The sequence below is a fragment of the Emydura macquarii genome, unplaced genomic scaffold (assembly GCF_026122565.2).
Source record: "Emydura macquarii macquarii isolate MOO-44397 ecotype Brisbane River unplaced genomic scaffold, CSIRO-AGI_Emac_v2 contig_1451, whole genome shotgun sequence".
Taxonomy (NCBI): Eukaryota; Metazoa; Chordata; order Testudines; family Chelidae; genus Emydura; species Emydura macquarii.
In genome coordinates, this window is record NW_027131588.1 from 25,389 (window position 1) to 52,717 (window position 27,329).

At 41.1% G+C, this 27,329-nt stretch overlaps 1 protein-coding gene across 2 annotated transcripts in view; it reads left to right on the forward strand.

Moving 5' to 3' along the window:
- Nucleotides 1-985: 985 nt before the first annotated feature.
- The window catches only part of UHRF2 (ubiquitin like with PHD and ring finger domains 2), a 165,231-nt gene continuing 138,887 nt past the window's right edge, over nucleotides 986-27,329 (forward strand). For both annotated transcript variants that reach the window (XM_067553073.1, XM_067553074.1), the window contains exons 1-3: nucleotides 986-1,503; nucleotides 17,265-17,504; nucleotides 24,946-25,208. In XM_067553073.1, coding sequence (XP_067409174.1) covers nucleotides 1,351-1,503; nucleotides 17,265-17,504; nucleotides 24,946-25,208 — 656 coding nt within the window. In that variant the 5' untranslated portion in view covers nucleotides 986-1,350. The remainder of the gene's footprint in view (nucleotides 1,504-17,264; nucleotides 17,505-24,945; nucleotides 25,209-27,329) is intronic.

The window sequence follows — 27,329 nt, forward strand, 5'->3', positions numbered from 1 at the left end:
TACATTTTTATTGTGCATTGTAGAAGGATAAACTAGGGCGCAGATTTCTTTAGTGAAGTAGGAGAAGCTAACTCTTTATTTAGCTTTCCACTGAAGTAGGTGCAGCTTGCTCTTTATTTAAATTGTTCTGTTTGGAACTTTGCAGACAAAAATTGACAAACTGGACCTAGGTGCTAGAATCATCCTTCTTCTATGTTGTTGTGCTAGGATAAGTCAGGACCTAGATATTCCTGGTATAACAAGAGCAGCTAGACTTTGTTTTGTCTTTAATCAGTGGGATTTGTGGGTTGAGGGCCCAAAGCTGACTAACTCTAGGTTTTTGCAGCATAAGGTCCAGATTTGGCGGTGGACTCAGAGCACTTTTATTTGTTCTTTAGCTTTATGGTAAAGTTTGAGAGTTGGGTCCAGGTGTTAGATCTCTACATTTGTGGCACCGTGCCAACGTGCCATGCGCGCGGGGGGGGGGAAGGGAAGGTCTAGAGCTGTGCGGTGTGTGCCCTAAAAGGCAACAGCGTTGGGCACAGAACCTACATAGAGCCAGCTCTTACTTCTTCCTTTGACAATGAAGCTGCGATGAGCCCTAGTATTTCTAGGTGCCCAGGTCTGGGATAGGCCGCAGGCTCAGTGAGCCCCACAAACCGAGTCTGCTCCCGGCCTTTGCAAGAACAAGAAGCCTACAGGAAAGACTCACTCGCCTTTTTCCCCTGGTCGTGCCGAAAGGGTTAATACAGAGATCATTCAGGCCCTAGTTACGCCTCGGAATCACCACAGCGCCTCACGAAGAGCTATCTGGGCGACAAAGGCTGGTTGGCTGGCAACGCACAGGGGGCGCGGCGCTGCGAGAGGCGAAGGCTCAGCGGGCGCGGCAAGGGCTGGAGGGGGCGTGTCAGTCCTGCCTCCTCGATTCTGTTGTTGTCTCTTTAAGGCGGGCGGGGGAGAAAGGAGCGGGAGAGACTCTCGCGATATCAGTCTTGGCGCCGTGACCTCCATGTGAGAGCGGCCTCGGCTGGTAAACACTCCCTCTGCTCGGACATGGCTCGCGGTAGTTCTCTTTAGAGCTGGTTGCGGCGGTTCGTCCAGGACGTTCCTGCTCGTCGTGCCACACTCGGGAGCTCGCGGCCCCACTTGTCCATCGCTGCGGGCGCTCTTAGGGCGACGGGGATCTGGTCTCTTCGTCCCTGTAAGCGAGGCCGACGGCCCGGCAGGCTTGGGCTGCTCCGGGGGGGTTTACAATCCTGCTCTACTGAGCCAAAACAAAGAAACGGGGGAGGCGCCCCCGCCCCACACACAGCCGGAGAGCGGGCGAGAGTCGCGACCGGCAGCCTCCAGAGCGGGCGGCAGGCGCGCACCATGTGGATCCAGGTCCGCACCATAGACGGCACCGAGACCCAGACCATCGATGACCTGAGCCGCCTCACCAAGATCGAGTGTCTGCGGGAGAAGATCCAGGAGAGCTTCCGAGTGAGCCCCGAGCGGCAGCGCCTCTTCTACCGGGGCAAGCAGGTGAGGCGGAAACGCCCCCCCTTCCGGGCGAGGGCTACTTCCCGAGCCCCGCGCTCTTTCTATTCCCGGGGGTGGCGGTACGGGCTGCAGTGCCTGGCTGTGCGACCCGCTGGCTCTGGCTTTTGTTTACATGCTCCTGTTGGGCCTAGGGCAGCGTGAGGGGCAGGAGAAGCTGAGGAACTAGGCTGCGCCGCTGGCACATCCCGGAAGGCGAGGGTGCTGTTGGACGATTCCTTTTATGTTTGGTTTCCCGGCTGGACAGTCTCATGTCTCCCCCATGCCGTGTTCGAGGATGGAGGAGACGCGGTGGCTCCTCCAGGCTTTCCCCTTGGTGTCCCTGCTGGCTCCAGGGGACTAGGAGAGGCGCCTTTCCTAGTTGTGTATAAAGCGGCTTCCACGGCGGAGCGCCGCCTTCAGACCCCGCGGGTGGGGAACGGTGTGCGGCTGTCCCGTGCGCGCGGGGCCCGCGCCTGAGAGGGGTGGGTTCTCTCATTTTCGGCCTCACGCTACGGATTAACGGTTTTGTGGAACTGTTTGTTGGGCCTGGCTAAGTGGCTATGAACCCTCCTATCTCCTGTAGAATCCTGCCGGGAGAGAGGGCACGTGACTAGACCACGTTGGGGGAGCTGCCAAGAAGTCGCTTTTTGGCTCTCACTTGCACATTGAGTAAGCCTGAGCTTAGCTTGCCCCAGCCTGACTGTTGCACCTTGTCTGCCCTAGCCCAATTCTCTTCCCCCGCCCCACCGTTGCAGTTTCTCCATAGAGAGAGCTACCGCAGACAAGGTGCCAGTGCCTACTGGTGTTCTACCAGTTGAATGGGCTGGACCTGGTTTGAACAGTTTGCCAGTACTGTGCTTAAAATGTCTGTGTAGGCTATGCTGTGGCTAGAGCAATGCCAAGTACAGTTGTGTCCAAACAGGTTATGACCCTCTCTGTGGCTATGTGTTCACTCCTAAGCAAGGTGGAAAATATAGCTGGAGATGGTTGTCGTGTAGACCTAGGGTAGTGGCAAATGTGGAATGCTGCAAGAGAAAGGGCATAAAAGATTAAAGGAAAGGGAGGTTGAATGTGAAACTTTTTTTTTATAGGAAGAAATGATCTGGGCTACCACTGGATGCAGTGTAGCTCTAAGCAGGTAGTTGGGCTTCCTTTCTTTTTTTGACTAAATCTGTTAAAGTTTATTGCCATTTTAACAGATTGTATATGTATTGGTGTGAATAATAGAAGTAGTCACAGGGTATGGATCATTAACAGGTGACCATCACCACAAGTTTTACTGTGTCTAGGCTCCATAGAGTGAAGAAATAATGTGTGTGGAAACATGTTATATAAAGATTGCAGTACCTGTGGCAGGAATGTAATCCTTAAGTAAAATTTTAAATTCCAGATTAAAAGATATAATGATTGAGGTCAGAAGCTGAAGCAGAGCTTGAGCAGTTGGAAGTGGACAGAGTTGGTGTCCGTTTGACCTCCCTACAGTTATATTTGAGTCAGCAGAAGTTGGCCTTGGCAATTTGCTACAGGTCTCTATGTAGCTAACAAGCAATTCAGAATCTGCATTGCAAGAAATATTATATGAGTCTCCTCTCTTTCTGTGGTTAAGTACAGTGGAACCTCAGAGTTATGAACACCAGAGTTACAAACTGACCAGTCAATCACACACTTCATTTGGAACCAGAAGTATGCGATCAGGCAGCAGCAGAGATTTTAAAAAAAGCAAGTACAGTACAGTACTGTTAAATGTAAACTACTAAAATATATAAAGGGAAAGTTTAATTTTTTTTGACAAGGTAGGGAAAGTTTCTGTGCTTATTTTATTTAAATTAAGATAGTTAAAAGCAGCAAAGTTTCAAAGCTGTATTAAGTTAATGTTCAATCGTTTTCTTTTGAAAGAACCATAATGTTTTGCTCAGAGTTATGAACGCTTCAGAGCTCTGAACAACCTCCATTTCCAAAGTGTTCATAAATCTGAGGTTCTACTGTGTTTACAAAAATCATTTGGAGTAACAGGATAATCCTGTTCTTTTAAAAGAAGGCATAAATTGCTTCTTTACTTTAAGCAATAAGATGACTTTCTTTGTCAAATATGGCATATTAAGATTCCAAATATCTTTAATTTAGTAAACTGGCTGGTTGTGGCCTGCATGCACATTGAAGTCTACTTGTAGATGATTTATTAACAGTTACAGTATATTCTGCTAAGAATGTGTACTGCATAAACTCTAAATGCATTTTACAGGAAATGGCAAAATGTTTATATACCCAAATTAAAGTTTTTGTCATGGAAGTAAAGAAGATCTTGGTTTCAATAGGCTAACTCTACACACTAGATACTGCAAACTATTTTCAAAGAACCAAACAGTGATCATTGTGGGATCCTTAGCTTCAGTTATAGTTCTGGAAAAACAAGCAGTAAAAAATGTTGAGGTTTAAGTTTGAAAACTTGCCACAAAGCTTAAACTGATCTACAAGGCTGCACCGGAATTAAAACAAATTCCTGCTGCAAAGTTGGGTTTACTTTGTATAACTGAAACTTACATGATGTCTGTCTTTAGTATTTTGTGATCCGAAGTAATAATGGTTAAAGTTGCTACAGCATGGGGGATTGGTTATGGGATATAGAATTGTTTAAAATCTTGTCTAGGCTGGAAACTAACTTGCATCTCACTACTGTTGGGCTCATGTTAGAGGTTAGTGGGTATTTGTCCATATTACAGCAAAACTTTCATCCTTCCTGGTGATCTTCTCAGAGGTCAAATATCAAAAGGGTCTAAAGTCTAAATTGTCCTCTTGTGCATCTCTGGTACGGGATTGAGGCAAGTAGTAGGGCAGCATGGGAAACTGTGCATACTGCTGGGGGTGTAGTTTTTTTATGAGGACTAGCACTTAAAATCCAAATGTAAACACAGGCAAGATTGTGTTCATGATTCTGCAGGGCCCCATGCGACTGTTGCTGCTTTGCTGCTCATAGCTGTCTCAGCTTCATTCTAATGCTGCTTGAGACCACAACCTGTTGGGTATTAGTGAAACCAATTAAGTTCCATGGCAACTTAATCTTGCTGTTGTGGGGAGGAGAAGAACTACATAAGGCCTTGACTTCACTAGATAGAAAGGTGTGGTAATGCATCAGCTAATGCCTAACTAATGAGGGCAAGGCAGTTTGAGTTAATGAGTTAGCAGGTGAAGTTAAAACAATGTCCACCCTGACCACTCACTGTTTTGAACTTTGCTGCACTGCCCTGCATTCCAGCTGCACAGGCATGTGCCCCTCATCTTTCAAAGCTCTGGAAAGTTTTGAAATTGCTCAGCCTGGAGAGCTCACACAGCTACTGCCCAGCTGAGCATGCCGATTCCAGGCAACACAGGAGTTCCTGCCTGGACTGCAGGGGAGGACTCCTGATGTGCTATGCAGAGGCAGGGTCTGATGTTAAGGTGCCCCCCTGCCACTGTACAGGTCTCCACTGAGTTGGAATGGGGAGATGGGGACACCAGCTGTCCATGCACCAGCTTCTGCCTCAGCATTGGTTGCTTCTGACTGCTAACTAAACTTACAGAAACAGCATGCGGACACGCTCATTATTATGTGAGTGTGTGTGGGAGGACCATACTCCCTGTTACACACACTTCCCCTCTCCCCTCCCCTCCCCTCCCATGCTTCTGTGGACTTCTTGTGTTAGTGTTCAGCGATATAAATTTGGCCAGTAGGGCTGTTGAAAAGTGGCTGACAATCTAGTAGGATGCCCATGGAATAATGAGATTCAGTAACCTTCATTATGTGATACTGTGCCTGCATGAGGCATTGCAGGCCATTTCCAGAGCACCCTGCATGCAGTTGCACAGTGGGATAGCTACACACAGCTCTAGCATCAGCACAGGGAGTAGCACACTGCTAGTGTGAATGCACTCCTCTGACACAAGGGGCATAGTGAGGACATGCAACAACAGTTTACAGTGGTGGCTATATGCTGGCGTAACTTGTGTTGAAGAAAACGCTGTTGTGTAGACAAGACCAGAAGCTCCTTTATAATCTTTGCTCCTGCAAATTAGCAGGTAGAGTAAAAGTGACAGGGATGGGCTGGGGAGAAAATGGTGTATATAATCTGTAATTCTGCCCATCCTCTGGTCTATTTACACCCATCTCCCATTTTGATCACATAACTTGGGTGAATTTTCTTAACAACAAAAAGAACTTGTCCCAACAACATGGCAAACTCCTTCCTTTCCAAGTTCCAGTCCTTGCTCCAAAGCATGGACGGGCTAGAGTGGGGTGGCCAAACTGGCTTGTGAGCTGCATATGGCTATTTTACAGTTACAGTGCGGCTCTTGGAGTCCCTATGCTCCCCCTGACCCCCATTCTCTGCCTACCGGACTGGGATGGGGAGCTCAGAGCTTCTGTCCTGCAGCAGGGTGGTGGGGCTAGAGGATTCTGCCCAGCGGTGGGGAGAAGGGGCCAGTAAGTTTGGCCACCCTTGGGCTAGAGTTTCTGAATGAAATGGTTGTGAGGACTTCTGACCCATCCATACCTCCGTCAGGACAGGCTGCAAAAAGGAGAGCAGATTCTCCCAAACTAGTGGCTAACACTTCAGTTACCTCTGAATCTGGCTGAAGAGTCTAAGAAGCAGGAATGAGTACAACATGGGGATGGTGCAGCTGCCTTTTGTGTTCCTTTGTCATGTGGCTTGTTCCAAACACAGCCACAGAGTACATGGCATAGAAGAGCTTCAGGCCTCACTTCCACCAACCTAAGAGTCAATGTGGGGAGCTGAGAGACCAGAGGCTCACTGGGAGCTGGGCAACCTTATCAATTTCATGTCTTTTCCCTGCCAGGAGGCAGGGTCCAACCAACCACAGTTTTTCACCTTGCTTCCAGCTGGGGTCCAGTCCTGCTCCCAGTTGGTTTTCTGGTCAATTTTAGGGCTCAGCTGTAGCCTTGAAACTGACCAGGACAGATAACTACCCATCTAAGGTAATGCAGTGTCTGCCTTGACACTGAGTTGCTCTATCTATGCAGACAAAGCCCTACACAGACCTCTCCTTGAGGTGGTTTTATTATGTGGGCATACCAAGAGAGTTATACCTGTGGGAGGAGCATTTGAATGTGTACACTTCCACTGTTTTGTCCACAAAAGCTGACTTGTTGACACAGTTCTCTAGTGTAGACCAACTCTCACTGTCCCGTCCATAGGTATGATCTTACGTGACCTGGTGACTCATTAGGTGTAGTCCTTGGGTTCTTTCATTGGATTCATTGTATCTGAGTTCCCTTGATGGGCAATTACACAGGCTTAGGTGCTGCTGCCATCCTATCTGGGTTGGGTCACCCAGAAACACAGCACAAGCTGAAATCTAAATATGTATGGCATATTTGTAACTTAGAATACAAAATTGACACACAGATGTGTTTATCAATTTTAGCAAATTATAACCTTTCCAGTAGTATCTGACATGGCACATCTCATATGAATTATTGTAATTTTGCAATATTGATATAAATTGTCACCCCTAATCCAGACAGCATCAGAAAACTATTATTTTCCCCTAATTTTGTTCTTGGAAGCTGCTTGACCATTTCAGCTGAAATTTTCAAAAAAAATTTTTTTTTTTTTTTTTTTTTTTTGGTCTGAGGTGCCGAGAGCTGGCATGGAGAATTTCCACTTGAAGTTATAATTTGTCTAAGTTATAAGCAACTGAAAGTAGGGTCTTACAATTTGCCAACCATAATCATAGGTAGCCAGCTCCATCTATAACTTGTTAGATTGTGGTGGTTAGATATTGGATACCTTTGTTGCAAGATCCCCAAGGTCCAACTGGAAGTACTATACTGTGGTGTACTTGAAAGAGGTTTGACAGTGAGTTAAGACTGAGGTTAATGGTCACTTAAGTTGGACAGTAGGTTCAAATTATGCAATTCACAAGTGGTTACACTGAAAAATGGAATTGCTTCTATATTAACAAATAGATTACTTTTTGATTGGAGAGTTATTTCTCTTGGAAAGTAGTCAAACCTTTCTGAAATGTAGTTATCCTTAATGGTAATGGCATTCTCTTTAGATACCTGAAAACATACTTTATGTAAGACACATGGGCTCTAAGAGTAAAATGTCTTGTAGCTGAGAACTTAGGCATGTTCAGTACACTTTCAACATGCTTAATGCACTACAAGTACAAATGTGCTGCAGTTAAAGCGGAGTTGCATGTTTTATTAAATAAATACTTATGATAATGGTCTGTGGCGCGGGCAGCTAGTTTAGCCCTCTCGTGGGTATTGTGCCCTCTTCAGCTACAACTATGGCGTGCCTGGGTGGGAGCAGGGGGGGGCCCCGACCCAGGGACCCTGTGTGGAGTAGTGTTCAAACTGCCCAGTCCGTGACTTACTCCCTTCCCTGGGTCGCCTGTCTTTGGCCCCACTGCTCGCAGTCTGCTTCCTGGAACTGGGTGGGGAGGGGTTCTCCCTCAGGCCTGTGCCTTGGGTCCCTGGTCGTAGCCAGACAGGTACCCCCCTCGTCTCTGGTACCTTTGGGGTTGCAATATGTGGCAGTGGTTGCTCCAAGTTCTGTAGCTGCTCTGCTCTGCTCCTTCTTCTAACTCCCTTCCAGCTGCCCCTGTCTGCCTGACAGGGAGACTTTTAACTGCTGGGGCAAGCTCCTTGATTGGCCTCAGCTGGCCTAATTGGCCTAATTGCTCAGGAGTAGCCCCAGTTGGATCACCCAGGGAACAGGGATTTGTTCATTCTGCAGCTAATATAGCCCCTCTACTACTCTTCTGTAGCCATCAGATCTGTCACAGGTCTTATAAATGAACATTCTTTAGGGGCTGCAATTTGATGAACAGTAAAGTGTTAATCCCTTATCTTCCTAAAACCTAGTATTGTGCAAGTAATGTCTATATATTGTGTGAAATGTAGAATCAGAATTTAAAGATCCAAAGCTAGTCTGCCCTTGCTAGTTAGTTCAGACAAGTTAAATCTAGAACAAATTTATTGGGATTGGATGGCTCAAGACTGATAAGTGGATGGTAAGTCTTGTTTCCAAGTCACTGAATTTGGGCCCAGGTTGGTGATGGTCTGATTGTTGCTCTCTCACTGTTGCTGGATAACCTGTGTGAAACTAATTTCCAGTCTAGTTCCCTGTGGATATGTTTACACTGCAGATGACTATTGTTTAGTAGTTGGAGGCCAAGTATTGAATGGGTATAAACTGAGCTGCTGTCATAACACTAGAGAGAGTACCTCCAGAATAGGATTGAGTCAGTGTGGGTAATGCTTGTGTTGGCATGGTCTCAGCTGGCAGTGAAAATATTCAGCAAAGAGTTCAGTGATAAGGGCTGTCAGTTTGGCATCCAGAAGTGCTAACTTCATTTTAAAGCTTAAGTGTGAGAACTTAAGACCTGACCACGTAAAGAACTAAGTTTCCTCAGCTTCCACGGAAGAAAACTAAGGCCTGGTCTACACTACACAATTAAGTTGACATCAGTCTCCTTGTGTTGACGTATTTGTGCATGTCTACAACTTTATCCCTGGCTGATTCAGGTGCCACATTATGGTGATGCAGTAAAACCACTTCCCTGAATGACTGAGGTTGACCCATTGTCAGTGTAGACGGGGTTGGCACAGGTCACACAGTAACAGTTGTCCTGCAATTGTCCATTATTGTTTCAGCTAAAACAACCACCGCTGCAGAAGATAGTGCATGTATTCAGTGCCATTGCCATATACTCATACCATGGAATGACTGAAATTTTATTACTTCATACAACAGAAAATCCTTCTTTCCCCTTGCTCCTGGCAGACCATATTCACTATAGCTGTAGCTGGAGATCTGTGCTGTGCTAAGGTACTCCAAAGCTGAAATGTCAATAATCTGTTCTTATTAAGTATTTAAGAGAATAAGGGAATGAAGTTTTGAAATTTTTTTTGTAGTGATCAGTGGTACATCTGTCTGTCTTTATCAGCAGCTTCAGGTCTGGTGGCCTTGAAAGGTGTCCCCTTCCCTCCATGGGTGCAGAATGCTTGACCCTGAGGAGGAGAGAGAAGAGGACATGTTCTGTGAGATCCTGCAAGCCAGTGCTGGACTGAATAAAGGGCTTGGAGGGGAACTACAGCATGGAGAAAGAAAGGACGAGAAGGAAAGGGAACTGCATCAGAAGTGGGTTTTCTCAGTCCCCATACCCAAATGCTACAGTCCCTAGTTGATCTACAGGTCCAAAAATCCTGCACTCTCCACCTTTTGGATAACTCTGTGGTTGCAGTTCCTCCCCCGACACAGCTGCCCCCCACCCCCACAAACTGAGCTGTGAGAATTACAGCTGGTCTATGTGAAGCTGTGTTTTGCCTTGCTGTCCTCCAGTGTGGGGTGGGAGGGATAAGGATGTGGCTGAACATACCACATATGTTCTCAGAGCTCAGTTTGTGGACAAAATGGACATAAATGTGTGCTGCCTTTTCAGTTTCAAAATCCGATTCTGTTAATTTGTTTTTTGCAGTGCCAGTGTAAACCAGAGAAGATCATTGAGAATTTTTAAGCTTTCTTTCAACTTTCATGGATATGTATCAATGATTAAATGGGGAGGGAAGACTTATTATTCTTAAACCTTGTTAAATGCTATGCTTTCTGTAATCTTAATGCAGTTGATTTATATATAATCATCTACTTCTATTGTTAGCTAGAATAAGGACTAACATAAACAAAAAAACATGCTAATATGCATTTTCTTTGTAGTGCTACTTTGCTAGTGGTGCCACTGACTCCATTGGCAGAGGAAGCTCAACACTTGTCATCCCCCAAATGGCATATGCTGGAATTGTAAAGATGGAGTTGTATTTCCTTCACTCTTCCTTAAATTTATGATAGGGCATACATTGGTGTCCTTGTGAATTAAAGTCCTTCTGATTTTTAGTATCCTAAGGAATAGTGCTAATCTAATTGTCTTGAATACCTAGTTGAAGACTGAGATGCTTCCCAGGCACCTTGCTTATCACCTTCCCTTAGCATGAGGAAGTCTAGTCTGTGCCTGTCAGTTGTCAGCTCCCTGACTACACCAGCCACAGGCAATGCAAGCATTCTCTCAGGCTAATCAGACTCCTCCATCCCTTTGCATGTTAGCAGGAGATACACTTCAACCTCCCAAGGCCTCCAGGTGTCCTCCTGGAGTGGCCAGATCCTGATCCACCTGACACTAACTGAATACTCAGACCCTCTGCTCCTAAGGAAACAGAACATCACAGCTTACCATTTACACCTTGGATCACAGCTCTACTTAACACACACAACCATAATTTGTTTATTACAAAAACAAGAATAAATCTTAGTGATTCTCATGATAGCAACTAAAAATATTGGAAACAAATGGGTACATATAAAAGAAAATAACATGCATACTAGAACTTAATTTTAATTATCAAGTTACTGTCTTGTCTTCTAAGGCACTGCTTACCCAAAGTCCTTCTCATAGCATTTTTCAACCAGGATAACTGGCAGACCCTCCTTTTGTAAGACCAAACCTGCTGTCAGCCTGTTTCCCCAGAGGAAAAATGCACCCCTAAATATATTAAATCAATCCTTTTTTTCCACTTGTAAATAGGGTTCTCGTTCCCCTCCCACTGTTCACCTCTTCCTCTTAGTTTCTTTTTCCGAAGTCCCTGCAATCTCTTCATTAACGTTTGACTCGGTAAGACACACATTACACAATGGTCAGCCAGGGAGATGGGAGACTTGTCTTAAGGCATGTCACTTCTGGGTGACCTGACCTCCCTTTGTGCATGTGCGCGCGCGCACATTTAGCAAATATCATGACCACTATTCTAACACTGGCTTTCATTAATACCAGTTCATCAAAGAATGTCATGTGAAGTATGTAAATACCAGACCCAGGGAGTCCCTGTAATCCTTATGCTCTCTTGCTAGTTGACATCAACAGATCGTTGGGTCACACTGTTCTGATTTTTGAGACTGACTTGTTCTCTATGTGAAAGTGTTTCCTAACAAGTGTTAACTCCTTGATATCTGTTTCTCTTCTTGTTTAGTGATAGTTGCTTCTGGTGTCCAGAGGATCTCTTGTATAAAACCCTGAAAACAGTTTTCGGGGTTTTATACGTTAGTAACGTGACAGGCTGAATCAACCCTCATGAAATCCTTGAAAGGGAAACTTCACGTGTTCCTTCTGCATATCTTCCTCCAGACTGTTCAAATGGAGGCAGGGAGCTCCTGCAGAATGGAGTCCAGGTTAATCTTAGAAACCCTCTGCTTCTCTGACATGAGGTGAGGCTTTTTTCATTGGGCCCTGGGAAAGGTTGGCAGAAATTATATTATGGAGATGGCTAATCTTCCTGAGTGTAAAAGTGAGATCTCCATGGATCTCAGGACCATGATTTTGTCTGGTTTTGGTTAAGTGAACATGTTCACTTGTCACTCCATCCTCGTTCCCCCTGCACCCCCAAAAGAAGGGAACTAAAAGAACCCTGAGTTAGTTTGGATTCCTTTAACTTTTGTTCATGGTTACCTTTTTTTCATGGCAGCTGCAGTTTGGATGGAGGATATTTGTCTGACTGTCTGTTTGGTCAGAAATGTTTTACTGACCCAAAGCTCTTCCTTCTCCCTTGCCTTTCCTTCCAAGAAGTTCTAGTTCTTCGGAGTGTATAAAATGTGGATGGAATAAGGAATCTCTGACCTACCATTAGAGAAACTAACTGAATAAAGTAGAAGGGAACATAACTGCTTTACAGGTTCTATACAATCACATTTCAACCGTTGAACATAAATTCCTTTTACAAAATAAAGTTCTGTTTCTATTAGTTTCTATATTTGGAGGAACTCCTCATCAAACCTGTTAGAATATTGTTAACTTCTAGCAAGTGATCAGTATCTTGTCCAATTTATATTAACTGTTTGTTTCTCTCAAAATACCTTACCAAAGCATCTCCCATGAATTAAACAGTTTCAATCTTATCTGCCACCAGGAAGCAGGCTTGTAGTTTAATAACAAGTCTCTGCTTCTCTTGTGATCCTTTATTTCTTCTAGCATGGAGTTACAAGTTCTTGGTTAATCCTGAAACAAACTTTGAGGCAACCTGCAAAAGCATTCCATGTTCATACTTGAGACATGACAAATATACAGCTGTATGTTTGTCAGCTGCAAAGTGGCTGTTTCAAAAGAAGTTAATCATGTAGGCTCTGATCCCACAACTGGGTTCATGGAGGTCTTATTGATGTCATTGGGACTTTGTGCCATCTCAAGGGTTCACCCACATGCATTACATCATAGGACCAAAGCAGTAGATAATCTGATTTGTTTCCCTTAAAAGTCTTTAGGCAGTAACTTCCGGAACATATACAGAAAACTATGCACTTTCTACACTAATTTTCTTTCAAAACTTTCTCAACCATATTAGCTGCATTCTGTTACAAAACTAGTCACTCTTGCATCCTCTGAGTTTGTTGTTAGTGATTGCAGTCTGTATCTCCAGTCACTTATATTAATGTGTCACGGGTAATCAGCTCCTTTCTTGGTATTACTGTATTAACATTCATTTAGACTTATGAATACTATGCTAGCTGTTTATATTCATATGCATGTACTTGCCTGATAGTTTCTGAAGATGCTTAAGGGGCTGTGAGTGATATTTATACACTTGTAATGGCACTGGCTATGTATTCGTTCAGCACTGGGGCTTTGCACTAGTCTAGATATCAGTTAAGCAACAAATGATATAAATATTTCGGGTGTAGACAGGCTCTTAATCTGCTCCTTTCAAAAATGTCTGGCCACAGCAACTCTGTAGGAGAACTGTCTAAAACATTTTATTTCTTGACCTGTGAATGTTCAGTGTATTGGAAGTTGGTGGTATCTACTTTTCAATTTCCTGACTGAGTTTTAATGTTCTCAAAGGATGTTAATGAGGCTCTGAACTTTGTTGGTTTATGGATACATTAAATGTTGCTCCTTAATAGGAAACCATGTCTACATGGAAAGTCTACAGATAATTAGGAAAACAGATTGCTAAAGTGAATGTTTCTTGCTTTCTAAAAGATAACATGAGAAGGAAGAACCAGCAATATGTAAACGAAAATATGATTAAGTAAATACTTCAAAGAAATCAGTGCTAAATGGCTTTATGCAACCTGACTTTGGTAGGGTTTCTAAAATCTCTCTGCAGTTGTATTAACTTTCAGGATACATCGCTTGACTGTTCTATTCTAACTTAGTTGTCCGACAACTCTGAGAAGGGCTCTGTGAAAGCTCGAAAGCTTCTCTCTCACAAACAGAAGTTGTATAAAAGATACTACATTGCCAACTTTGTCTCTGAGGCAGTAGTGCCAGTCATCTGTAAACAGACTTCTGACACAGAATATTACTGAGCCTAAGTCCTACCCCATGCCTCACAAATTTGTTAAAATTGAGTAGTTGGCTTTCATGAACACTTTTCATCCAATCAACCATCCCAGGCCTGACCTTTTTACGAGTTACAAAAATCAGTAAGGAGGAGGGATTTAAAAAACAAACAAACAAAAAAAAGTTTGGCATCTGGAAACTAAACACCACTGTGTGTGTGTGTGACCAGGAGCTCTCCAGATCACTAGAAGCCTTCTACAGACAATAGCTCAGGATCCTCAGTCCTGTGTAAACCAAATCTGATGTGCTGTGTGGGACTTGTGCTTCACTTAACTGGTTAAGAGCTTATGGCTTGCCAGGTTATTTGCCTCTATCTCATAGTCTTGTGTCCTTTGATTTTAGTTTCTAGATGTCTACATAGTGCAGCTCAAGATTTGTGGAATTTTAGTTTAGATCATAATTTGTGGGCTATGGTAAGAATACAGTGGTACTGAATGAGACACTGAGTGACTCCAAAAGATATCTGTCACTCAGGGTCTGACTTGCTGAATGCAATTTGGTTTTTTGGCTCTTCTCCTGAGAGAGAAGGTATTGAAGTAAACTAAATATTTCTAGTACCAAGAACACAGTATCAAGTGGCTACCACTAAGATGGTGGTGTCCAGTATCTAGCCTATTGGCTGGATCTGGCCCACTTAATGTGCTATGAACCATGTGACATTCAGCAAAATGTAGACTCGGTTGACCTGGCATACCACTGGACCAGAATTTTGCTGCTGTTCTCAGTAGGACCAAAGTACGAGAAATCCTTTCTCTCTCTCTCTCTCCCCCCCCCCCCCCCCCCCTGCGGTTTACATACCTATAAAAAGCCTGTTGGAACTATACTGCTGCCTGGTAACTAGAAGCCAGCCTTTTATGAAGGGTGAGGTAGCTTTATGAAGGTTTGAGGTGCAAGATGGCTTTGGAGGAGAAACATTCTGGAAAATAAAATTACAATACTAGAACCTTGCGTATACATGGAGAAATACTTCATAACTTCTGAAATGTACTAACATTTCATTTTGTTTAAAATGTGTTCTGTGACTTGTTTTAACGTCTCTGGTACTTGCAGCATAACAGTTATCACTACTATAGAAGTTTTACAGGAGGGACAAACACTAACTGCTTGGAACTGAATATGCAGTGTAGTTCTATGTCAGTCCCAGAATATTAGAGATGCAGGGTGGGTGAGATGATGTCTTTTATGGACTATATCCACTGCTACAATGATAAACACCTCCCACAACACACTTTCAAGATTCATGGATTCTAGATATGCGTATCGCAACATGAGGTGTACCTTGTCCAGTGCACTGAATGCCCCAATAACTATGTGGGTTCACCCACATAATCACTATGCTCACTAATTAATTCACACAGGAAAATAAGACACAAACACCCTAATCACCTATGGATGAATGCTTCTCACAAAGAAATAGGTCAGATACAGAGTGATAGAATTCAGTCCTCATTCTCAAAGGAAACCTGCACAACACTTTCAAAAGATGAACCTGGGAGCTTAAATTAATTATTCTACTAGACACTAAACTTGGGCTACTTTTTGCTAACCAGGGGATACACTAGCTATCCATGTATTTAAGCAATTATAGCTAATCACTTTTATGGGTCTAAAGCCAGTTATGCTTCTGATTTGCCACTCCTAGATTAGTTGACTTCTCTCTAGGAAACAGAGTGACTATCCCTGACAACAGTCTACAAAACTAATCCTGGATATTTTGAGAATTTTTAGTAGCCCAGAAAAATAACTAAATAAGGCATCTTATCAGCTACAAAAAAACACTAGCTAACTGGCTCAAAGTGTAATGATTTACTACTACTAACTCTGGTAAAAAAAATTTCTTCCTCCTTTGCTATAGTGCTGTAGGACTTTTATCATTAAGTATTTTTGGATAAACAATTTTGGTTCACTAAAGCTGACACACATACAAGGGAAAATGTTCAAATATAAAGGAAAACTAGCTGTACGTATTCCTGGTCACTTTGTATTGCAAATAATTTCGGTAGACCCCTGTAAGAGGGGAATAGAGTTCCCCCTGAATAAGTGCAGCAAGACTAAAGAAGTATGACACATTTAATCTCCATATCCTGAGCAGGTGGAGACATGGCACCTAAGATTATCATTTAGCATTCTGTAGCATGAAGCTGTTGGATAGCAATTCTGCAGTTTTGCAAGATATAGCTTGCTGGCTGTTGCTCTAGTTGGCACAAATTGTTATCTGGTGGTAGAAGTAAATGAAGTTAAGACATATTTTAGAACTACTTTAATTACTGAAGCTATAAAATTATCCTCATTCAAGAGAATGGGGTGGTTAGTAGCAGTAAATATGGCAAATGGAAGAAGTCTGATTTATTCCTCCCCCCCCCCCCCCCAAGGAAATTTAATCCCTTTCATCAGCAGAGGGCCCAGAAATACAGATGCCCAGAGATGCCTAGGGGATTTTTTTACCCTGAAAACTTAGGTGCTGAGTTTGGGCTCCTATAGGGTTGGGCAGGAGTTTTATGGATTGAAGTGGAGCTTAAAACTGGGATGTAGGCACTTAAGTGCCTTTGTGGCTGGGGGCCAAGTTTAACAAGCCTCGCTTGCTAAATAAACTCACGTGTTTAATCCCTTCTGGTTGTGAATAAATCTGGAGTAGCAAGGTTTCTTTCCCAAATCCACTTGTGGGTGCTTTTCATTCAGATGAGTTCTTTACTAGAATCCTGATAGATCAATGGGATATATTGGGCTTTCTCTAATTATAGTTTCACATAAAAAGTATTTCCACTTATTGTTTCTAAAGGTAAACAGATTTTTTTCAATGATATTTTTACCACTTTTGTGGTTTTCTGGATATTTTATTTAGAAAATTGCATGACGGTGAAAGATTATTTTTAGGTTTAAAGTATTGATTTACTGCTTTGAAAAGACTAGGAAAGTGAATTGTGACATGGTACACAATAAGTGGTTGTCCGTAAAACTTAATTTCCCCACACTTAAACACATAATGATATCAGAGATATGTGGACTATAACGACACTTTTGAATAAACAATAACTGGAGTATCTCAGATGCTACTGTGTGGGTAAGGCTCAAATCCTGCAAAGATGCACATGTTTAGTTTTATGCCTGTGAGTATCTCATTGAGTGAAATCTTGGGCCCATCAAATTTAAGAGTTTTACTGTTGACTTCAGTGTGGCCATTGGTTTTGTAGTTTTCTTGCCAGAAGTGATTTGATTAGTATTTTAAAAATATATTAATTAGAAGTGCCAGAAGTGACTTAGTGTTTTTAAAAATGACAGTTTTCTATTCTATAGAATTACTGTGTTTTAAGAGGAAATCTTAGCAATGTTTTTAAAAATGGAGCTTTGCAAAATAAAATGTACTCTTTTGACAGCTGGAAGATGGACATACTTTATTTGATTACAACGTTGGACTAAACGACATAGTTCAGCTTCTGATACGGACTGAGTCTGATGCCCCTACCACTTCCTTGACTAATAAGGATGGCGAGGTCAATGCTTGTGCTGTTGCCAACTGTAAGAACAAAGTCAAGAGAACAGGGAGTGGATCGCCCAATCAGCCATCTACATCAGCTCGCTCATTTCTCATTGATCCTGGCATTGGACTGTATAAGGTATTTGCAGATTTTGAAAGTAGAAACCTTGTTTTTTGTATCTGCAGGTTCAGTTCTATAGTTTATATAGGCTCTGATCTTTGAAATACACTCATGTGCTTAGCCCCATTGACTTCAGTTTTAACGTTATGTGCATTTTTAAGGTTAAGCATGTGTATAAGTTAGGAGAATCAGAACCAGTTGTACTGTGCAGATTAAATAAATCTTCAAGTATTTGGTTAAAAATGATGATCACATGCTTCAATTAAAAATATCTGCTACAGCATCCAGGTAAAATAAATAACTTCAGTATGATGGAATTTGGGTTTCGGTTCATCTAAGGTTTTGGTTTGTCTAAGGCTCTCTCCAGCAACGTACTTACACATGTCTAACTAACTTGCTGAATTGGACCTAAAATAGTAAGCCATCTTATTATAAAAATGTTTAGATTTACTCTTGTACAGTAAGATTAACTGTATTGGAAAAATCATGTTGTCTTCTCTTCATATCCTCATGCAGTCTGGGCACAATCAGCCATGTTTGCTCAGGGGTCCTGAATCCAGAAGTGCACATTCCACCATGTTTGTTCAGGATTGCGGGTGTTGGGCTTGTTCAGGTGGAGTGTGTCTGCTTTTGTCTCGTGATTGGCAACCTTCAAAAATGCAAACAAGGCGTTGCAGTACATTATACAAGATTAAAAAAAACTACTGAAAATATAAGGCCATTACTACCATAGCACGCATGGGCCCTAGTCATGGACCCAGGACACTTCTGTTCTAGGCGCCGGTTATGCTGTAAGCTTGAATTTTCTGTTCCATTCTGTTCCATCTCAAAAGGAAAGCAGCAGTAGTAAAAGTCCAGAGGAAAAACAGCAAAAAATATTTTAAGAATGAAAAGTCTTCCCTATGCACAGAGATGAGTAAGATTAGAGCTGTTTAGTAAAAAAGCGATCACCCAAGTGCTCCTCTTCTTTCTTATAATACGAAAGTGAGATACACCCAAGAAAATTAAAAAGCAGCACTCTGAAAATTATTAGGGACTGGTGGAACTCACTATTTCAAGCTCTTATCCAGACAGATCTTAGTAAATGTGATAGAGTTCACTGACTGCTAGAGCACCTCCTTGTGGCCAAGCATGGCATAGTAGCTCCCTCCCCACCTTGCATCCCCCAGTTGACTGTCGCTCTGGTGATCTCTTTTCACAACTCGGCCCTTGAGCTGGGTAATGATTTAGGCCACACAAATAAACAATCCAGACTTCTTCACCAAGAAGTTTTCAGTCGCACCCTTCTCCCACAGTTCTTAGTCTTTATCCCTTTTTCAAGGGCTTCATGCCATCTTCTATGGTATCTGATGGGGAACCTGGGCCCTCCCTCCACACTGGGTTCCAGCCCTGGAACTAGCAGCCATAGTCCGCTCAGTCCAAATCCTTGCTGCCATTTCCCTGGACTTCTTCCTACCCAGGTTTTCTCAGGCCTTCTTTCCCACAATCTCTCTAGATTCTCCCTTGTTTCAGGGATGGAACTGAAGGCCCTCCCCTGGAATCACCTAACAAAAATCCCAGCATTGAAGTGTAAACAAAAACCTCACTTCTGCCCACCTATAGGATGATCTTACGTGTCTCAGATAAATGACTTAGGGCTGTCTCCTTGGAAGACCAATTCCTGTCCTTTTTATCGGGGCTTGTCACCAGAGCCTGCTTCACTCTGACTGCTTTCACTTCTGACTACTTGCCAGCCTCCTTTTACCCATGTGAGGATCCCCGAGCTTGTCCTTCCCTGGTTTCCCTACCAAATTCCTGAGAGTAACTACAGATTTCCTTCCACTCTAAACTTCTTGTCTCTCTAATCACCACCCAGCCCTTCTCAGCTGGGTATCATCTCTAATTAAACCTAGCTGCCCATCCAGATGCAGCCAGATAGCATAGTGAGCCTTTCAGGCTCATGTTCACTCTTTCATCACCTGTGTGGGGTATACATCCTATCACAGTAAAAATCAAAAAAGGTTTAGACATACTTTTAGAAAAATAAGAGGGTAAAATTATGTAAGTGCTATGAACATTCAACCCTCAGAACTTAACTTCCTTGGAAGAACAAGTTTGAAGAAAACTTCTCTGTAATCATGCTTTCATAATTGTCCATTATAGTGGATTTGCATCATCTTATGAAACATCTGGTACTGAGGAGTGTCTGATAAGTTATGCAATTCCTATGTCCCTTCTCTCACCTACTATGGGTGCCTAACTCAAGATTTATAACAATCCTGCTTTCATTAGCTCTCATTTTTGAAAGTAGCTGTCATCAATGCCCCAGCAGATTTGGTTGTTTTCAATTTCTCAGTTTTGGTGAGTTTTTTTTTTTTTTTTTTTTTTCCTTTTGTTGCAATCTTCTTCCTGTAACATCAGGTCCCTTGAAGGGCGTGATAAGGGGTTTTCAGTTTTGCCACTTGGGCTTTGTACCAACTATTCTTTTCATTGTGAGAGCACATGTGGCATGAGACTTCAAAGGGGGTCCTTGCTGACCTGTGTGGTGAGAGTTCTTTAACTCTAAGAGTTTTTGCACATCTTTTGCACATCTGCATTCCTCATGCATGCTAGCACCTTTTGGGTGGCTGTTCCTCCTGGACTTCAGACTCTTCAGATCTAGGACAGAGTTCTAGAACATCTATTTCTTTTAGCATCTCCTGATAATTTGGAAAACATTTCCACCTGTTTTGAATATTTATTGTTCAGGTACCTTGTCTCAATTTTTAAAGTCAAATAAGTTCTACTTATTTTAGAATAGTTTCATTCAGTAAACGTTTGTAGTTCTATATTTTTAGAATATTAACAATAATAAACTCCTTTATTTTTGGTACAACTGTAATGTCCACAGTTTGAATTGCCATGATATCTTTTTTGAAATATGGAACTCTCTAATCAATCATTTACCTGAATAGTCCAGAGCTGTTACACACTTGGTTGCTTTTTTCATATATAGGCTTGGAAGGATTAGACTTTTATTGGTAAATGTCAATTTCATTATGTGCCAGCAAAAAAAAACAACCTACTATTGTTTGTACATATAAGCAAAGTAAGAGAGATGCTGCTTTGAGAACTTATTATTTTGATGTAATATTTACTTTGCATATTTTGATGTGATGTTGATGATTTTGTATTTTAATGATTATAAAACTTTAATATTCTCCTTTCATTAAATAACTATCTGCCTCCCCCCCTCCAGCCCCAATTTTCTGTCTTCTCCATAATTTCTCACAACTGAAAATTTAAATTGATAAAAATAAATGTTAAAAATGGAAGAAAAAAAAAAGAATTCTGGCAAGCCTATGTATATATTTATTGGCAAGATTCACTGTATTTGAAGTCTCCTTCAGTTTGTGGTTTGTTTCTTTAAACTAAAACCAATGATTTTGTTAGTTCCTGATAATGTAGACTAAATTCACTGGTGGCACCAATGTTGCCTGGATGGTGTTTGCTAATGTAAATGGTCCATTGTGCTTAAGGATCAGGATTTGCCATTTAAAAAAAAAAAAAAAAAAAAAAGCCACATTTGCATTAACACGTGGGGAGAAGAGGAGAGTAGGCACAAGGGGTAAACATAGCAGTTAATGTGGGCAAAACTGGCTACCTCCCATTTTTGGGGGGGCCAGAACAGCTGTAATGTCTGCTGATTCTAGAAGTGTATGAGGTTCTAGCCAGAGCATGCTCCTTGGAGCTCTTTTGTAAATTGAAGTTGCCCTTTCACCAGCTGCTTACTAGTAGAATTCTGGTCAATGGCAGAGCCCTATCTTGGGCACAAGGCACGTTGTTAGTACAGGATAGACATGATTATGCACTTTTTATGCCTTGCACCATCTTTGCAAAACTTGACCCTGTTCATTGCTTATTGTTTTGTTTTCATGTCTCTTAACCAAGTATTTTACTTAAATTGCTTTGTTGGCATGGCTCTTCCCATATTAACAGTTTGAAAGACAGAGGAATTTGCATTTCTTCACTGCAACTTCTAAATCCTTCTGACTTCAGATCCAGATGTGGTACGAAATACAGTGGAATTTGTTGGATAACATGTTCTATTCCCTCTTGTTGATTATATATAGTACCTGATACTTGCATTTATCTATCTTTCACTTTTGAAGACATGGCAGTACATTTTCTTTCATTACTTTTTTGCTCTATATTCATAGCTACCAGTGAGCTTGTAGTGGTGGTTTGATTTGGCAGAAAATCTAGAGGCCTTTTCACATGTTTCATTTCATATTCAGTAACCATGGAAACTTGCTGATACTGAACTGCATACTGCTGCAGCTGAGGTCTAGGCATTGTTAATGATTTGTTACTTAGAGGCGTATTATCAGTCTCTTCAGAGTGCAATGGAAATAGTAAAATTGCTCACCTAAGTGTTTCAAAGCAGAGCAGAGGTAACACAATGGAATGAAGTACATAGCATTGCAGTTTAGCAAAAGAGGCAAGCATAGGGGCCATTTACACATCCATTGAATTCAGTTTTACCACTGTCCTTAAGAGGTACAGGATTGTATCTTTTCCTGTTCTCACCACCTTTTCTTATCCAGATTTTTAAAATTTGGGCTAATTTTACTTCTTTTGACATATTTTCTTTTTTTTCAAGAGGTCTTAATTCCTAACAGCTGCTACTCCTATTGGTGTACCTGCAAGTTTGTAACATTTAGGAAATATTAAATATTTATGAATTTTACTACCCTAAAGAACAGGCAAATAATGGACTTGAATTTTACTGATGCTATTTATAATTGTTTCAAGTGGATGTCATCTCCTCAATCAAAGATAACCTATGCCTGAAAAATTGATCAACACACCTCTTTAACTAGTAAAGTATGTAGATTCCCTGAATTTAGATTATACACAAAATATATGTTCAGTACAAATCAGAAAAGGAAGATTTTTTTTTTGTGCTGTTAGACTAACTGACTTCTCTTCCTCATCACAGAAAATACAGATCTTAACACTTCTTGCCTATACAACTTCATTTCTAGGATCCATCCTTTTCTTTCTGTCAACATATCTAAAACTTCTCTCTGGGCTTCATTGCCCCTCTTGATTTCTGTAACCACCACTACTTCCTCCTCACAGGCCATCCCAATAGCCATCTGACTTCCTTCAGTTGGTACAAGATGCAGCTGCTAAGCTCATCCTCCTTGCATGTGAACTGACCGTATCACTCCTCTGGATCTTCCACTGGCTTCCCCATCTTCATTGCATCAGGTGCAAGCTTTTTGTGATTGCCTTCATGGACCTATACAACTCTGTCCCTTCTTATGTATTTCGTCTTGTCTTATCAGATCACTTCCTATCCCCCGTGTTGTACTAGTAATATCAGTCTTTGTCACCCTGTTTGTCCGCTTCTCCCACGGTTGTCTCTGTTTTGTTCAACAGTATCTTTTTGTTTTGTTCAACAGTACCTTTTGTGCGTGACCCTTTTATAGCTGCTCCACAAGGTCATTAAACTCCATTTTAATCTTTTGTAAATAATTTCCTTTTTTGCAATTCCACAAGAAATTAGTTAAGGCCAGGATTCTCCCTTCCACACAGAAGGATGATTGAGTCATCTTTGTCATGCCATCTCCCTCTCATCCAAATCCAGTGGAGGGTGCAGGTATGGGGACTGTTCTGGGAGAGGAGAATAAGACTGGGAGGAATGGGGCTGGAGCTCTGTCTTCCTTTATATTTTTGCTGATTTTACCTGGAAAAGTTATACAATCTGGTCCTGTATTACAAGTCCCATGGAACCCTCTCATTGGGAGTCCCAGAAGTAGCTGCAGTCAGGAGTAATTCTTGATAATAGGGTTCCCTCACACCCTCGCTGTCAGGAAGATCAAAGTGGGTAGTGCAGGATAATGCAAACTCACACCGTGATGTAGGAAGGTCACCTCCATAGCCCCTTCCCCATGAGTTTTTAAAGTGAGCAGTGATGATCAGGCACTAAGCCATCTACTTACATATTTTATTTATCACATGTAAGAACTGTTCATCTGTGCCGAGGGGGAGGATTGAGTGTTTGGAAGAGAGTGGAAGCTGGGAATTCGTGGGAGAAAGATGAGAGGGTTAAATTGTGCAAGATGGTTGAAAAGTGAGGGAAGAGAAAGGAGACTAGTTCAATTAACTTTAAATAAAAAAATACCCAAACCCATGTAACTACTACGATAGATACCTATCCTCATTCTGTTTTTTTTGTATTTTATATCTTTTTTGTATATTTATATTCACTCTTCATCTGTTAAGCTCTTTAGGACAGGATATGTGCCTTCATTTGTTCTTGCAAAGTACGTAAGTAGTAGTTAGTACTACCACTACTAATCTTTTCTTTTTTGTGCCTCCCTTACATAAACAGATTGCTTGTTTGCAAAGGTACAGAAAAGAGAGATTCTTTTGAAGTATTGTGGAGTGGGTAGTTAAGGGCTATTTCCATCTTTGCCTGTTGGCTTCAATTTCCCTATTTGTAAAATGTGGATAATACTTGTGTTGTGTTTTTTTTTTTTTTTTTTTTTTTTTAAATAGACTTTTTGTTTTGAATTCAGGTTCATGTTTAAAAAAAATTTATTCAGAATTCAGTTTTGACCAAACCAACCTAACCCTAACTGATCTGTTTTCTACCTCAGTGATCTTGTAACTTTAGTCATAGAGAAAACATTGCACTGTCAAAGGAACGTTTTTTTTGTTTGTTTGTTTGTTTGCCTAAATTCTTCTGCTGACTATCTGCTTTAAATGAAATGTATTATGGAATAGCGTGGTTTCTTGATGGTGTTGCTACTTGTGAGCAATTGTACTTCGTTCTCAGGTTCAAGTTCACAGAAGCTAGGAATGATGTAGTGACATAATTGTGTTTGAGGTGTAAGATGCATGGAAACATCAATCTTGATTAGCAGCAGTAACAGCCTTGGTAGGTTTGGAGAACCTTTTCTCGTCCTCTTGGCTGGAGGCATCATGGGCAGTTCAGGATGAAAGGAAACATTGGGGCGGGGGGAAAAAAAACTATTCCAATATTGAGCAACCAGTGAAGTCTTAGACAGGTTATGGGCTAATATCCTGAGTTCGTGCACTTGGGAAGACCGCTCCTAAAGGCATAAAACCTTATGGGTGATTGGTAACAATATTGTGGAGGAGAAGAATGATAGACTACTATTTTAATTTTTCTTATAAAAATCGCTCTTACCTAACAGTGGCTTTTGTTTAATTACTTAATGATCATGTTAAATTTTATTACATGTGAGTCATTAAAATGATGACCTAAAAGAACAAAATGTAGAGTGATTTTTTTTTGTGGTGTTTTTAAATTTAATGGATATAAATGCCTGAATATTGCTCTGTTACACAAACTGAGAGCACAGGCTAGCTCAAAATGACAAAGTTGTTTAGTGGGTTCTCCTCTTTTTTTCCTGTTTAACCAGATTTATAGGAAATTAACTCATTGTCAAACTTTCATTTTTAGATAAATGAATTGGTGGATGCCCGTGATGTCAGCATTGGAGCCTGGTTTGAAGCTCATATAGAAAATGTAACCCGAGCAACAAAAGGACATAAGAATGGTAAAGCTCATGCAAAAAGTGGCAGTACTTACAGAAGGACTAATGGAAACTTAAACCAAGATCATTCTAGAGAGAATACAAATAATTTGGACAGTGCACCTTCCACATCTTATTCAGACTGTATGGACACTGATGAAGATGCTATTTATCATATCAAGTATGATGAGTAAGTGCTCCTGATTTTGTTATGAGGACACAATATGAATTTACTTGGTTTGTATAAACCAAGTATATTATTGAAGAAACTTGGATCCTAAAGAGAGCAAGTTCAAAATTACAACCAAAAAGCAGTATTAAGAAGCCATAGCACATACCTTTTGGATGCGATGACTAATTGGGGCATGACAATATTTTTTTTTTTTTCTTGTTCCTGAATTCCTATCAAGTATTTAACTTCTATGGCTCACTTTTATGAAACTTAAAACTCGCCCCCTAACAAGGAAGCAAAATTAAAAATCTGTTTGCTGTATTTGTTTTGCTGTTTTTAAGACATGAGTTGAGTATAAGTAGAGCATAATTTTTTTTTTTTTTTTTTTTTAATTTTACATTACTCTCATTGAAGTCTAAATGGAGAGACAAAATTCTCATGGGAGCAAAATCTGGCACTTGAATTGGATGAATTTGACTCGGGTAATATTAAAGTACAAGCTTAGCAGTCTGACTTACATGTAAATCTTTATAGAGAATCCCCCAACTGAGCGAATGAAAGCGATTCCATAATTTCAGGGTGGAATGAGGGTATTGGGTGAATGTCTTTCTATCTATATTGAGAAACAAAGCTTAGAACCTGCAATGAATGTGGCAGTGTGGAGCTCTGTGTCAGAGGCCTGTTGAATTTAATGGTCTGCAGAAGTCCTTACTTGTGCATCAACTTACAGAATTGGGACCAAGGTAGTAAAAGCATCCGAACATTTAAACTGACTTTTTTATTCTGTTACATTAAGAGACATGTTGTTTTTGTGTTTTGAGTCTTCATAGTAGAGGATTTCAGAGGGGTAGCCGTGTTAGTCTATATACAGCAAAAACAACGAGAATTCTGTAGCACTTTTAAAGACTGCTGAGCTTCAGCTCACTTCCTCGACTCTGAAAATGCCTGCTGAAATTAAATTTGTTAGTCTTTAAAAGTGCTACAGAATTCTCGTTGTTTTTGCTGTATATAGACTAACACGGCTCCCCCTCTGAAATCCTCTACTATGAAGACTCAAAACACAAAAACAACACGTCTCTTAAAGTGCTACAGAATTCTCGTTGTTTTTTCTTTTTATAGTAGAGGATGATGCATTTACCCTTGCACAGGAGTAAAATGGAGGTATATCTTGATGAGGATATATTATATTAATATGTTCATCAGAGTTTCAAAAGAAATTTTTAAATCAGCAGTTTCTGTTTCATGTTTAATTTTTTTAATACAATAAAAAAAATTATTGCTGGAGAATTAAAAATTGATTTTGCTATTGGTTGGGAACCTGAACATAACTACTTTTAACTACTCTTAATAAGGTAGGGTTTTTCATGTGCTCATGCCTGAGGATAATACAGGTTTTGTCTTTGTGTACCATCTGTTAGTTAGCTTTTATATATGCATTTATATAAATAGTCATGTGTCCATATATGTAAAACAAAAATTTTCCCTCAATATTAGTTTAAAAAATCACTAAAATTAAAAAAACTAAAAGAAAATCCTGCAAAGTAAATTAAAATCAAACTATGATTAAAATACCATCACTATAGTGTGACAAGTGAATCATTCTGTGATTTCAACGACCGAATTTTAAGAATTCTCGGACTTTAAGATAGAGCAGAGTTGTTTAAGGGAGAGAGAGGGCACAAGCAAACACGTAAAAAGATTTGTGGAAATTGCATTTGTCACCACTGGAAGGAAATAGTTTCATTTTCTCAGCTATTGTCTCTTCATATGATTCAGAGAATTACTTGGAATTAAAGGTATAGCCAGGATGCATGATACTATTTGCATGGACATAAAGACACACACAATCTCAGTTTTGTTCATCTACTCTCTGTAGCTTAAGATTTAGCTGTGCATTTCCAGCAGGTGGAGACAATCAACTTTTTTGGCTTCCTTAATGTAATCTACAGCAAGTTTTGTATTCTTAGCTAGTGACTGTCATACTGCACTCTGTTTTCTCTTTTTAATCACCTGAAATTGTGTGCAAGTTCATGATTACCTACTTTCACTGGACAGAACTTGCTAAATATGTATGTAAAGCCTGAGCTTCTGAGAACAGTTATTCTGAGGCTGTGTGGAGTCTAAGATCTTTGCATTTTT